This window comes from Mya arenaria, chromosome 13, assembly GCF_026914265.1.
Source record: "Mya arenaria isolate MELC-2E11 chromosome 13, ASM2691426v1".
NCBI lineage: Eukaryota > Metazoa > Mollusca > Bivalvia > Myida > Myidae > Mya > Mya arenaria.
Genome location: NC_069134.1, coordinates 10,489,684 through 10,503,340, shown reverse-complemented (window position 1 = coordinate 10,503,340; position 13,657 = coordinate 10,489,684). Strand labels below are relative to the sequence as shown.

Below are 13,657 nucleotides of genomic sequence, written 5' to 3'. Positions count from 1 at the left end.
CTTGTCCAGAACCATATCATGGTAATGATTGGTCAAGTTTATATCAAATTGGTAGTGATGTACCCCTTGATGAAATATGGACCACTTAAAAAAGGGGTTCACTTTGGGTCAAAAACTAGATCACTAGGTCAAATCTTTGAAACATCTTTGGAACATACTAGAGGCATTTTACATGGTCAAATATTCATAACACTTAATCAGAATGTTTTCCTTGATGAAATCTTGGACTTATTTAAAACTGGGTCACATATGATAAAAAATTAGGTCACTAGATTTTTTTGCCCTGAATGGAAATGATTGGTCCGATTACGTTCATACTTGTTCATGATGTACCCCTTGATATAATATGGACTGCTTGTAAAAGTGGGGCACATGGGGTCAAAATCTGGGTCACTAGGTCACTAGGTCAAATCTTAGAAAAATCTTTGAAACACATTAGAGGCATTATGTATGGTCTAATGTTCATGAAACTTGATCAGAATGTATTCCTTGATAAAATCTTGGACATGTTTAAACTGGGTAACATGTGATAAAAAATTAGGTCACTAGGTCAAATCATTCAAAAATCTTGTCCAAAACTATTTTATGGTGGAGATTGGTCGAATTATGTTCAAACATGGTCGGAATGTTCTCTTGGGTTAAATTTCGACTGTGTTTTAAAAGTGGGTCATATGGGTAAAAAACAAGGTCACTAAGTCAGATCTTAGAAAAAAATATTGGGAACACACTAGAGACAATCTAATATTCATGAAACTTAATCAGACTGTTTTCCTTCATTGTTGTTGAATAGTTCTAAACTGGGTCACATGGGGTCAGAAACCAGGTCAGTAGGTGAAATCTTTGAAAAATTGTGTCCAGAACCAAACATTGGTATTGAAACGTCAGTTATGTTCAAATTTGGTCAGAATGTTTGCCTTAATGAAATCTTACAAGAGTTTTAAAATTGGTCACATGTGGTCAAAATCTAGGTCACTAGGTCATATCTTACAGAAATCTTGAGAACACTCTAGAGGCAATACATCTGCTCTAATTTCCATGAAACTTAATCAGAATGTTTGCCTCGATGAAATCTTGGAATAGTTTGAAACTAGTAGGTCATGTGGGGTCAAAAATGAGATAACTAGGTCAAATCTTAAAGAAACCTTGTGGACACTCTAGAGGCTATAGAGGTTTCTTGGTCAATTCTAAATGCTACATCATATACAATATTTTTTTTTTATTTCAAACAGTTGCAATCAAACTCAAACTCATATATATATATTTCACCAGCAATTGATTTCCATTCCTTGACTTAGCCCAATCAGGCGGGGGATATCAATTCTACGAATTTGCTTGTTTGCCATATTTTCTGTTACAGACTAGCTGGGTTGTTCGGGATGATCCTACAGCAGCATTTTGAGGTCAGCAGCAATATTGCCATGTTATTTGTCACATTCTCTGTTGTAGACTAGCTGGATTGTTCCGGATGATCCTACAGCAGCATTTGGAGGTCAGCAGCAATATTGCCATGTTATTTGTCACATTTTCTGTTACAGATTAGGTGCGTTGTTCCAGATGATCTTACAGCAGCATTTGGATGTCAGCAGCAATATTGCCATGTTATTTGTCACATTCTCTGTTGTAGACTAGCTGGATTGTTCCGGATGATCCTACAGCAGCATTTGGAAGTCAGCAGCAATATTGCCATGTTATATGTCACATTTTCTGTTACAGACTAGTTGGATTGTTCCGGATGATCCTACAGCAGCTTGTGGAGGTCGGCAGTGTGAAGGTGTCTGATTCTCTCCTCGACACCAACAATGTGGTCATGAAGGTATGAATTAAATGATGTTTTTTAATGATTATGTGGTACTCTAGTACCCAACTGGAAAGCTGAACATAAAATTGTCAACAGAACACATGAAGAATATCAGTAAAGTTTATGGATATATAAACTTTATATAAAATTTAATGTTGTAATTAGCAAAAACATTGCCCCTCCATAGTATAGTACTGGATTCCAGTTGGCTATTGCTTCCCTGCTGTACTGTGATGTAAGACAATATTGCATGCCTACTTACGGTCATTATCGTTTTATCTTACAATATGTTTATCATGCAGACTATTTTACAATGGGGAATAAATGATTGCACTTGCCTATTAGGTCATGAACAGAAAAATGTGTATTATCGTTCATAATGTTATTTCCAGGCACAATTGTTACTAATGGTATTCTATCTATAATTTGGTTGGACATGATATGTGGGGTTTGGTTCATAAGCTGTAATTTTGAGTCTTGTAAAATGGCAGCTTTGGTTATCTTTGAAATAATTATTATAAATTTTAAGAGACAGGCTGTCTGCTCGTTTGATATTCTCCTATTTTTTTAGCTCCATGGTTTTACCATCACTGCAATTTACATGATAAATATATATTTCAACTCTTGGAACCTCCTCCATTTTTACTGGAATCTGGTTACAGCATAATGTGAGAACTGAAACATTTTCAAACAATCCTGTACCAGTTTTTATTACTTAAATTGTGTTTGATATTCAAACTCTTTGAATTTCAGGGAATATTTATTTTTTGTCAGAAGTTGATCTTTTTTTTTTCATTTTTTACATTCTGAGACAACAGTGCTTATTTAGGTTCAGAATATTGTTATTATAAAATAATCACTGTTTACCAGAAAAAGGGTTTATAAGATTAGTATTTTTCACATGGATGTGGGGTGGATAGAAAAATCTGACCAGAGGTCAAGTGCGGAAGCCAGTCATGAGGCTTGCCAAGTTACCAGCCATGCAACGTGCCAGAGGGTCATTTTTTTCATCTGCCCCTCAGGACTTGGGAACAATTTTTTTCCTTGCATACCAAAATTTAAATGTAAGCGCAATTTTGACGGTGTAAGTGTTAATATATTCCACCAAATTGCACTTGCAAAGTTGTTTATTGACGCCAACGTCATGAGGTGCAGTATCTTTATCCATAAATATATTATTCTGAAATGGCACGTACATGCACATGAGTCATCTTGCCCAGGGTGGGTAAGACAGAAAATTCCAGGCCCGGTAAAAAAGCATGTCCGATATGCAAGAAAGGTTGTGCATGTTTGCTATTTTCAATCAGACCTGACTTTTTGATTGGTAATATTTATTTTATTTCAGACAACACTGACTTTTGAGCTGACATACAATGCCCCTGATGGGTCAGTTGGCATGTGGCAACGAGGAGGGTTTGAACCAATCAAAAGTGATGAACTCAGGGGCATCCTAACAGAGGAAGAACGCAACCAGCTAAATATAGAGAGACGGGCGAGTAATGTCAGTGGTCGAAGTCGCAGCACGAATGGCACAATTGAAAATGAGGATGATGAGAAGATGTCATTACACTCAAGTGGTGGGAAGTCAATGGCATCATCGAGACTCAGTATTGCATCAAAAACCTCAGGAGCTAAATCACCGAAAACGTTAGTGAAGATAGATATTTGATCCTCCTCAATTCTTTTTTGGTATTACAAAGACATGTGTTTACTTCAGGGACAATTAAATTTTGTTTTTAATTGCAAATGTACTTGTTTGTTTCCAGTATGAAGCAGATTACAACTGTGATGAAGTTTATGCTTGCAAAACAGAAGGCAACTGGGATGGAGGTTGAAGATAAGGAGGCCCTCATTGAAGACTTGGATGCAGGTAACACAAGCAGCGTAGACTGAATACCATGCATGACACAATAAAACTGATTTAAAAAATGTCTGTTTTTCATATTCTTATAGCTTTATTGTTGGTGTTAGTGTTGCTGTACAAATCATTAATCATGGACATAACTCAAAATCGTTTAACGTATTCACATGAAACTTTGTACACATGTTGCTGGAGACAATACACCTGTTAGTAGCAAGGCCTCTGTCTCTTAATATTTGTTGAGTAATGCCCTTTTAAGTAAAACCAACAACAGACGAGTGCTGCTTCTCACTCCATAGCGCTTTTGATATAGAAGACAGATGTCTAAGACATTGCTTCAGTGAAAGCTATAGAAGCTGTTTGGCTGATAAAGCCATTTAAATTAATTTCTTCCAACACAAACTATTGTCCTGGTATAAATTGATGATTATATAGTTTTTGCAAATGTTTGAGACCTTGATACAAGCTTGACTATATTCTGGCTATTTAATATTAAAACCATCTACCTGAAAATAAACAATTACGAAAAATAAGATGGTAGAGTAAGAATAAGAAGAAACAGTTAGGATAAGAAGGAACGGTAAGGATAAGAAGTAACAGTAGGGATAAGAAGGAACATTAGGGATAAGAGGAACAGTGAACAGTAGAAATAAGAAGAAACAGAAGGGAAAAGAAGTAACAGTAGGGATAAGAAGTAACAGTAGACATTAGGTATAAGAAGGAACAGTGGACAGTAGGAATAAGAAAGAACAGTGGACAAAAGAAATAAGAAGAAACAGTAGAAATAAGTAGAAACAGTAGGGATAAGAAGTAACAGTAGACAGTAGGGCTAAGAAGGAACAGTAGGAATAAGAAGGGAACAATAGGGATAAGAGGGAAAAGTAGACAGTAGGGATAAGAAGGAACAGTGGACAGTAGAAATAAGAAGAAACAGTAGGGATAAGAAGTACCGTAACAGTAGACAGTAGGGGTAAGAAGGAACAGTGGTCAGTAGAAATAAGAAGAAACAGTAGAAATAAGAAGGAACATTAGGGATAAGAAGGAACATTAGGGATAAGAAGGAACAGTAGGGATAAAAAGGAACAGTAGGAATAAGAAGTAACAGTAGACAGTAGGGATAAGAAGGAACAGTGGTCAGTAGAATTAAGAAGAAACAGTAGCAGTGGTCAGTAGAAATAAGAAGAAACAGTAGAAATAAGAAGAAAAATTAGGGATAAGAAGTAACAGTAGACAGTAGGGATAAGAAGGAACGGTAGGAATAAGAACGAACAGTAGACAGTAGGGATAAGAAGAAACAGTAGGAATAAGAAAAAAACAGTAGGAATAAGAATGAACAGTAAGAATAAGCAGGAAGAGTAGGAATAAGAAGAAACAGTAGGGATGAGAAGGACCGGTAGGGTTAAGAAGGAAAAGTAGACAGTAGGGATAAGAAGGAGCAGTAGGAATAATAAGGAACAGTAGGAATAAGAAGGAACAGTAAGAATAAGAAGGAACAGTAGGAATAAGAAGAAAAAGTAGGAATAAGAAGGAACTTTAGGAATAAAACGGAATGGTAGGAATAAGAAGAAACGATAGATAGTAGGGATAAAAAGGAAAAGTAGGAAGAAGAAGGAACAGTAAGAATAACAAGGAACAGTAGGAAGAAGAAGGAACAGTAAGAATAAGAAGGAACAGTAGGAAGAAGAAGGAACAGTAAGAATAAAAAGGAACAGTAGGAATAAGAAGGAACAGTAGAAATAAGAAGAAACAGTAGTGATAAGAAGGTGAGTAGGGATAAGAAGTAATAGTAGATAGTAGGAATAAGAAGGAACAATCGGAAAAAGAAGAAACAAAAGCAATAATTTAGATATTGCCAACAGTATTAACCTTAAATGTTTTTCTCTGTTTCAGACGAGAGCCTGGATGCGAAGGCTGCAGAGGTTGCGTCAATGCTGTCAGGGGCCGCGCACGATAAGGAAGAATCATATGACCGTGACAGTGATGGGTCCTCCATACTCCAACAGACGGGCATAAAGAGGTCGGAGCTTTTTTTAAATGCTTGTGTAATCTGTGACCTGTTTTGTTAAGATAAAATGTATTTAAAAATTAAGAAATGTTGGATAAATGGTTATGTTTGATACTACTGTCCCATAAGAACCATGATATCTCAGTTAAATCTTGGACTACATGTATTTGAATATTAAATTCCATAGTAAGCATTTTGTAAGCCTTGTCCCTAGGCCACAGTTTCTCGGAAGTTTTTAAGTATAGCAAGCTTAAGTAGCTTTTTTCAGTAAGCCAAATTTCTTACTTATTCTTGATTTTACTAAAATCGGTTAAAAAAATTGTGATATTGTGATTATCATACAGATAATTTCCTTTTTAAGTCCAAAAACTCTTATAAGGTAATGACGTAAATATTAAACAAACTATACCAAAACAAAAGTTATGAGCATAGCTTAATTCTGTTATAAGGGACTTAAGATGTTTCCAGAAAATGGGGCCTTTTGCGTCAAGTCTGATTATGTGCTAAAAGGTCTTGAAATCAAGTGTTCTTGGGAATTGAAAAATATACGTACGGTATAAACTGGTGACATTGGTATACATCATTACACTTCAGGAAGGCCAAGTCCCAGAACGTTGAGCTATTATCCCTGAAGGCGCAGGATTTCCAGGTGTGTGTCACGGTGATTGAGGCCCGACAGCTCGCGGGACTCAATATGGACCCGGTTGTCTGCGTGCAGGTCGGAGACCAGAAGAAATACACCAGTGTGAAAGAGTCCACCAACTGTCCATACTATAACGAGGTGTGTTAATCATTCTGATGTGTTAATATTGACATCTAATGTACCCCCAAATGCAAGTAGCATTACCTAATCTAAAAGTTCAGAACTTCTTGGCTTATGGTTGGTTAATGTACATTCACTTTTTTTTCATTTTGACAAAAAAAACGTTCAAATCTATATATACATGGCAACATTCTTATACACACACTGCATGTTTATTTCAGTACTTTGTGTTTGATTTCCATATGGCTCCTGCAATGCTGTTTGACAAAATCATCACTCTCACGGTAAGAACTATTATCCCTTATAGATGTTTTTGCTAAGTACTACTGTTGGTTCCAATTTACAGGCACACCGTAGGGAATGTTATTTTTTCTCTGCTCAAATTAAGAAAAATGTTCTTAATATCTTTTTCTCAGTAACTAAATTTATTTTTTCTATTTAGTAAACACAGTTATTACTTTTGAATGTTTGACCGAGTGTCCACTCAAAGTGTATTATCTATTTAGGTGGTGACATGTCTAGTAATTCTTTGGAGAAATATTGTCATTCACTGTTTATTTATGGAAGTAAAGAGTTTCTTAAGGTTATTAGTTCAAGATTTGTTCTGGAGAAAAATCAAATGGCCTACTTTGTTCTTCAAAGGTGGATACAATAAGAGGACCTTATTTGATAACATGGAGCATTTTCTTACGCACTTTTAATTAGATATTAACAAGAGAGCTCCTAATTGAACTTTTGAAGATGTTTTATCATTGAATGAAGCATTGTGGTCATGTTTTACCAAAAAATATTTTTTTCAATAGCCGACCATATAAAACATGATCTGAGTTGGTCGAGTCTCTTTAAATTGTTCGACTTTTCTGTAAATATAAGTCAGATTCCTTTAAAGTGTTTTATGTCAATATAAGTCACTACTTATAAAGTCCCTGTGTATGGAATGGATTTCAAAAGATTATTGTCAAAAAACATTCATTTTCTCCTAGTTTTATCTTAAGTGAACTGTCTGGATATAGTCTGTCATATACAGGATATAGTTAATAGTTTCAAGACATCCTTTTAGTCTGGATGATGTCACAGATTGTTTGGGTAAAGCGACTGTGAAATATAATAGGGTTATTAGTACTGCGTTTTGATCTGGGAGGTTGTATTTAACTCGAGTGTATTTTTGCAGATCCATGAGAGTCGAATACGACATTCCAGATCAAAACTCAGTACTAATAACCCTTTCATTATATTCATTACTGGTTAGATCACTTAAAAGCAACATGTTTTCATAATAAACGTCATTTTACGAGGCACTATTTTGTTTTATGACATCATTTTAACATCACGCAACAATACTTCTTATGACCTGATGTCACAAGAGTGGAATACGGCCGTATTGCACTGGAGTGGAATACGGCCTACCCTATTTTGTAATATTTATTGCATGTGGATTTATGATGGGTATATAATAAAATTATTTATAGTGTGCTTTCCCTATTGTTTCAGTTGATATTTTCACTGTTTCAAAATTTAAGTCCGCTCTCGGTTCCAAATCAAACATCAGCGCACACACACACACACACTGGACAGACAGAATTTCCGAAAAAAAAGTTATGTGCGCATACAAAACAGCGCGTTTTCCTAAAAATGTGTAATTAAATGACTTATTCCAATTTATGTCATATAATAAAAAAAATATTGTTTGTTTCAGTGTATGATAGCAATATATTTTACCTCTTAAACACCAAAATTAACTAAATTTTGGTTCCCACTCAATGAAATATATTACAATCTTACTCTGAAACAAAAAATTATCCTTTATATTTTTATCTTGGCGTCTTTTATGTAGTTTTTGTCTATATATTATTTAAATAAACTAATTAACCATTTTCTTTACAATTATAAAAAAAAATCGACAGTAACTCCTTTTATTGTTTAATTAAATCTTTCTTTAAAGATTGTGTTTCTAGAAACTTTCTTGGAATATTCAATTATTTCAAATAAGATGGCATTTCTAGGACCTACATTTTAGTATTTTTTTAAGTCCTCAAAATTACATGCTGTTCCTTGCAAGGAAATGAACCAGAAACACTAAGGAATGATGATGATTAAAGAAAAACAACCGAAAAATGACATCAACTTGCAGAATCTGGCTGAGATTTGGATGTTTAAAGAAATATTTCTTGTTTAATAACATAATTTTATCCCTAGTGACATTTTCCAGAATTGCATGCTGTACACAATCTTTTTTGACAGGCAATGCATTCCCGAAATTTGCTGAGTTCTGGAAAGAAGATTGGGGTGTATAAGTTTGATGTTGGAACTGTATATTCCATGCCCGGTATTCCATTATGCTTGCGTCATCAGTTGCATGTCATTGAATCATTTTTTAACATTTTTTATTCAAAATCACATAGACAAATTCCCCAGAAAAATGGTTGATTTTGCTTATGTCTTTCAGTTGTCAATGTCTTATAGACATACAATAATTTTAATAAAATACTGTTTGTTTGTATTAGGGAATAGCTTTGTTAATGAATATATAAGGAAAGACATAAAACAAAAATTTAATGCATTCTTGTTTTTTTTCTGTGGGATTTGTTGTTTACTAATATTTTCATACATGTTTTGCCTTTTTTCATCAACAACAGACATTTACGTCCTTGTTTTAAATACATGTAATAATGATAAGAAAAGACATTTATTTAACAGAGTTGGTAATCAAATACTGTTCAATTGTAACCGTACTATAACTTAAGTAATACATACAAAGCCACGCCTTCAGTCTTTTCCTAGAGTTTAATTGAAATAAGGTTCCTTAAAACACTTCGACAAACCTTTTCACAAAACCGCTGCTTGATGAGGCACTGTCAAAACATTATTATAAAAACAGGTTTGTCAATGTGTTTGAGGAAACTTATCACCTTATCAAACTCCGATAATCAAACGAAGGCGGGCCTCTTTAAGCGGCATTGACCTCATTTTGTAGCATTTGAAATGGTGAATAAAAGAAATAGTTGTTTTAGTTTTAAGTCTTTATTCGAAGCAAAATATTGCATTCAGACGTAGTATTTATGAAGTAACTTATCACATGATATACGCACACTGAATAATGGAACCACTAACTTGTTATAGCTGTCTGTAGTTGATTTTTTTAATGTCATTTCATCAAAAGATTTTCACTGTCTTCTTTTTTGCTGAATGTAGAACTTAAATTCATCACAATCATTTTTCTTCACATAATTCTGACCATAACCTTGATTTAGTTGTTAAACACTAATATACATGTAGTTGTTGCCGTAGCAATCAATTTCATTATTTTTTGAAAAAGAAATTTTATTATCCAGTTTAAATGAAACATGATGATACAATTTCTAAGTCATGCATCTAAGCTAATGATGATAAAGATTGTATATTATATATATTGGTTGCTTATCAGCAAATCAGAGGTCAATTTTGGTCTAGTGATTGAGTTTGGTTGCTATGGCAACACATTCCTCAGTATTGAGGCTTCAGTGTCCCGGCTGGCTACGGTTGGCAACGACATGTGTTCTGCTTTTGTTTCCAACAGCTTGTTTTTATTTTCTTACTAATACATGTGTTATATCTTTTCTTCATTCTGTCTTTTTACCCCACTCACTTGCAACTAATCAGGTATGTCAGTCTGGTCGACTGCTACGGTCCAATAAGCCACTAGGAGTCTATAAGATGGACATAGGGACTGCATATGCTGCGCAAGGTAGTGTATTGTAATTGTCTGTGCAGTCTCGCCATTATTGTGTACTGGTGTCCCTTTGTTATATGTAAAAACATCCTTAGTTAATTCTAAAGATTATATATATATTTCTTTTCTCCAAAAATGATGGTTGTTATGTTTCTTCTGAATTATTATATTCTGATGCGATATCTTTCATGACTTTTCAACACCATTAATGAAACCTGCATGTACCATAAAAGAAAAACATGCACATAGAACAATAAGAAAATGTAATAAATCTAAAACCTTTGAAACTAAACAGATGCTGATACAGTGTTTCAGCAAATAGCTTGATTCAAGATACCAGTTCAAGGCATTCACTTCACTCTTGCTCATCTTTTCAGTCTGACTTTTGCAATTTAAATTACATTCACAGAATTGAAAGAAATAAAAAGTCTAGAAAGAAAATATCTTTGTTTCATCTTAGGAAGATTGTAATAAAATATCTCCTTTTGTTGTAAGGCGCTGTAATATTTGTTCATTTATCTCTTGTATTAAGTTATGAATATAAGTTTTATAAATATTGACTACATTTTGCACGCTTCTGTCTTCTCTCATTTGGGGCAGCATCATTCAGTTTTTTTATATGTAGTTGAATGTTAAATTGATTTATCCTTTCTCACAGCACAACTAATAAATTAACCTTTGGTGCATTGTTATTATCATTGTATATTCGTTAATGTAATTGTTTTGTTAAATAGTTTTTATACTTGTTATTTTGATGTATCAAGAAATAAAGCAAACATGTACAATTATAGTTTCTGAAAAAATGCATTTTAATTTCATAACATTTTGTTTAAATATATATTAATTTCACATGTCCTTTTTATGAGTTGCTTCATGCAAAGAAGTGTGGTTACATTTCAGACCACCAGTTTTATCACAAGTGGGCCATGCTGATGGACCCAGATGACATGAGTGCTGGGGTCAAGGGCTACCTCAAGTGTGACATTGCTGTCATTGGCAAGGGTGACTCTGTCAAGGTCAGTGAACCTGAGTGTCTCTTTGTTGTAATTAGGTCAAGGAATGCCTTAAGTGTGATATTTCTGTTATTGGCAAGGGTAACTCTGTCAAGATGTGAACCTGGGTGTTTCTTTATTGTATTAAGGTCAAAGAATAGGTTAAGTGTGACATTGCTGTCATTGGGAGAGACTGCCAAGGTCAGTCAACTTGAGGAGTTCCTTATTGTAGGGTTGTCTTTAGTGTGACATTGCTGTGATTGGTAAGGGAGACTCAGTCAAGGTCAGTCAACTTGAGGAGTTCCTCAGTGTATGGTTGGCTTTAGTGGGACAGACCTTGCCAACATTGGAAAAAGTGATTCTGGCAAAATAAGTGAACCTGAAAGGTTCCAAAGTGTATTGAGGTCAAAGACTGTCTAAGGTGGGACATTTTTATTATTGTCAAGGGTGATACTGTCAAGGCCAAGGCCAGTGAACCTGAAGGGTCCCACAGCTGCAGGACTGCATTAAGTGGAACATTGCCATCAATAGCAACAGTAACTCAGTCAAGGTCAATGAATCTGTAAATTGTGGGTAAAATTACCTTGCTGTCTTTGGAAAGGGCCATGACTCAGTTAATGTCATATTATTGTACAGGTGATAAATACTACTCTAAGTTGCTCTTACTTGCATTAGGGTCTTTTTCAGAGTATTGGCCTTGACTTTGATGTCAATGGCTCCGCCAGGGCAATATCAATGTCATGTGCACAGAGGACACCATCGATATATGTCAGTCAGTAAGCTGGCAGAAGGAGTAAAGGTTGCCTCAAACCTAACACGTTTTGTAGAATTGTTCAGGTAGTGGTTGAGTAACAATAGATATGATATAAGTTGCCTTAAAACAGAACAGTATTCATTTAATGTCTTGGTTCTAATATAGAATGAATCTTCCAAAGGTGACAAAAAGGTTAGATTTGTCCTAATTTCAGCAATCTTTGGTGCAAAAGTAAGTTTGTGATAATTTAATAAGAATGACTTGAATGAACTGATGTGATCAGATATCTGTACCAGAGTAACTTGATTATATGCTGCAGAAACACAAAATACTTAAGATTACAGAGCGATTTTATAGTTGTTCTGTTCACATTCTTTGGGAGGCTGTTTCTGACAGACTGTCCAGGGTGGTCCTTGAGAGAAATGTCCATTAAAAGGAGTGGCGGAAACTTATTTGGATAAAAAGTCCTTTCTGTATCTGGAAATGACAGTCTAACATGTTGTATAATTAGCTGTTGCTGCCAAATGTAGTTATGTAGAGAAGTTAGTGTTGGTAATGTTAAGAGTTAAAATGATGATTGAGTAATGTCGTTTACCTCTGAAATTGTCATTAATTGATTCTGGTTTTTAGAAATCCTATGATGGTAAAGAGATATGAGATACATATTTTAGTACTAGTATAATGGATATAATTGGACATTGACATTTAACTTGAAAACTTGGAAAATAACGTGTCACTCACTGATGACTGTCAAGAGTATTTTAGGCTTGCCGAAGAGCGTACAATACCAAAAGCCATTTTTAATAGTTCATTTATTTCAATCCATGTCAAATACTATTGTTCCACTATTCCATAGGTATGACATGATTTGGTTTTGATTATGAAATGGCTGATTGATCAAAACAACCTCTCTGTTTGCTGTTATTGCTGTTAATAGATTATGGTGTTTCGTTGATTATCAGTCCCTAGTTATGTTTTTTCCAATGGAATACCCCATGAAACTTGAACTGTGTATATTTATGTTTCTTGGTAGTATAATACAATTTAAAACAAAAAGAATTAGCTTATTTTTTGAGGATGAAAGATACATGTAGTTGAAGTACTTCCATAACTGCAGTGTCATTATCATCATCTTCATATCTGTGGCATTGATCAAAGAGATTAATGTTAGCCATGAAGTGAAAACTGTTGGAGACATTCATATGAAATTTGAAACAAACATTTACAAAGACAATATGTAAATATGTAGCAATTCCCTCAAGCTCTAGCTAAAATATTTGTTGAGTTTAGCCCTTTTTTGACTGAAAAACAAACCAACCACCATTGCCATTATAATTGCTGTACTCTTGATGTCATAGTAAATTGTTATACCACTTTGGAGGTATCATAAATAGTGTTTTTATACTTCCTTTAAGTCATACAGGTCATATTTTCCTCAGAATATATTTCCAGGATAGTATATTTCTTATGTAGGAGCAAGTGCAGACATCTTTGATTTATATCTGTTCTGTCATTCCTAACTTACACAGAAAATGACAGGTTTCAAGATCTAACATTGACAGCCTGTCAGGACACTTTCAAGGCAGTCTCTTAAATTTTATCTATATGCTGTAGCCAATATGATCACTTGTTCAAATACACTGGTGGGCACTGTAACCCTATATGGGTAATAGCGTGTGATTGTGTGAAGTGACGTAGGTTTTCCATTCAATTTTCAGGTTCCTCCAAGAACAGACAAAGATGATGACGATATTGAAGCGTAAGTTCCTTTGGAG

The 13,657-nt window shown here is 34.6% G+C and overlaps 1 protein-coding gene across 7 annotated transcripts in view; it reads left to right on the top strand.

Annotated features, from left to right (window-relative positions):
* Window positions 1-13,657, top strand: part of LOC128213648 (otoferlin-like) — a 102,263-nt gene that overhangs the window by 37,088 nt on the left and 51,518 nt on the right. For all 7 annotated transcript variants that reach the window (XM_052919632.1, XM_052919627.1, XM_052919631.1 and 4 more), the window contains 9 exons: window positions 1,714-1,813; window positions 3,144-3,445; window positions 3,565-3,668; window positions 5,550-5,676; window positions 6,259-6,445; window positions 6,649-6,711; window positions 8,669-8,753; window positions 11,037-11,152; window positions 13,601-13,641. In XM_052919632.1, coding sequence (XP_052775592.1) covers window positions 1,714-1,813; window positions 3,144-3,445; window positions 3,565-3,668; window positions 5,550-5,676; window positions 6,259-6,445; window positions 6,649-6,711; window positions 8,669-8,753; window positions 11,037-11,152; window positions 13,601-13,641 — 1,125 coding nt within the window. The remainder of the gene's footprint in view (window positions 1-1,713; window positions 1,814-3,143; window positions 3,446-3,564; window positions 3,669-5,549; window positions 5,677-6,258; window positions 6,446-6,648; window positions 6,712-8,668; window positions 8,754-11,036; window positions 11,153-13,600; window positions 13,642-13,657) is intronic.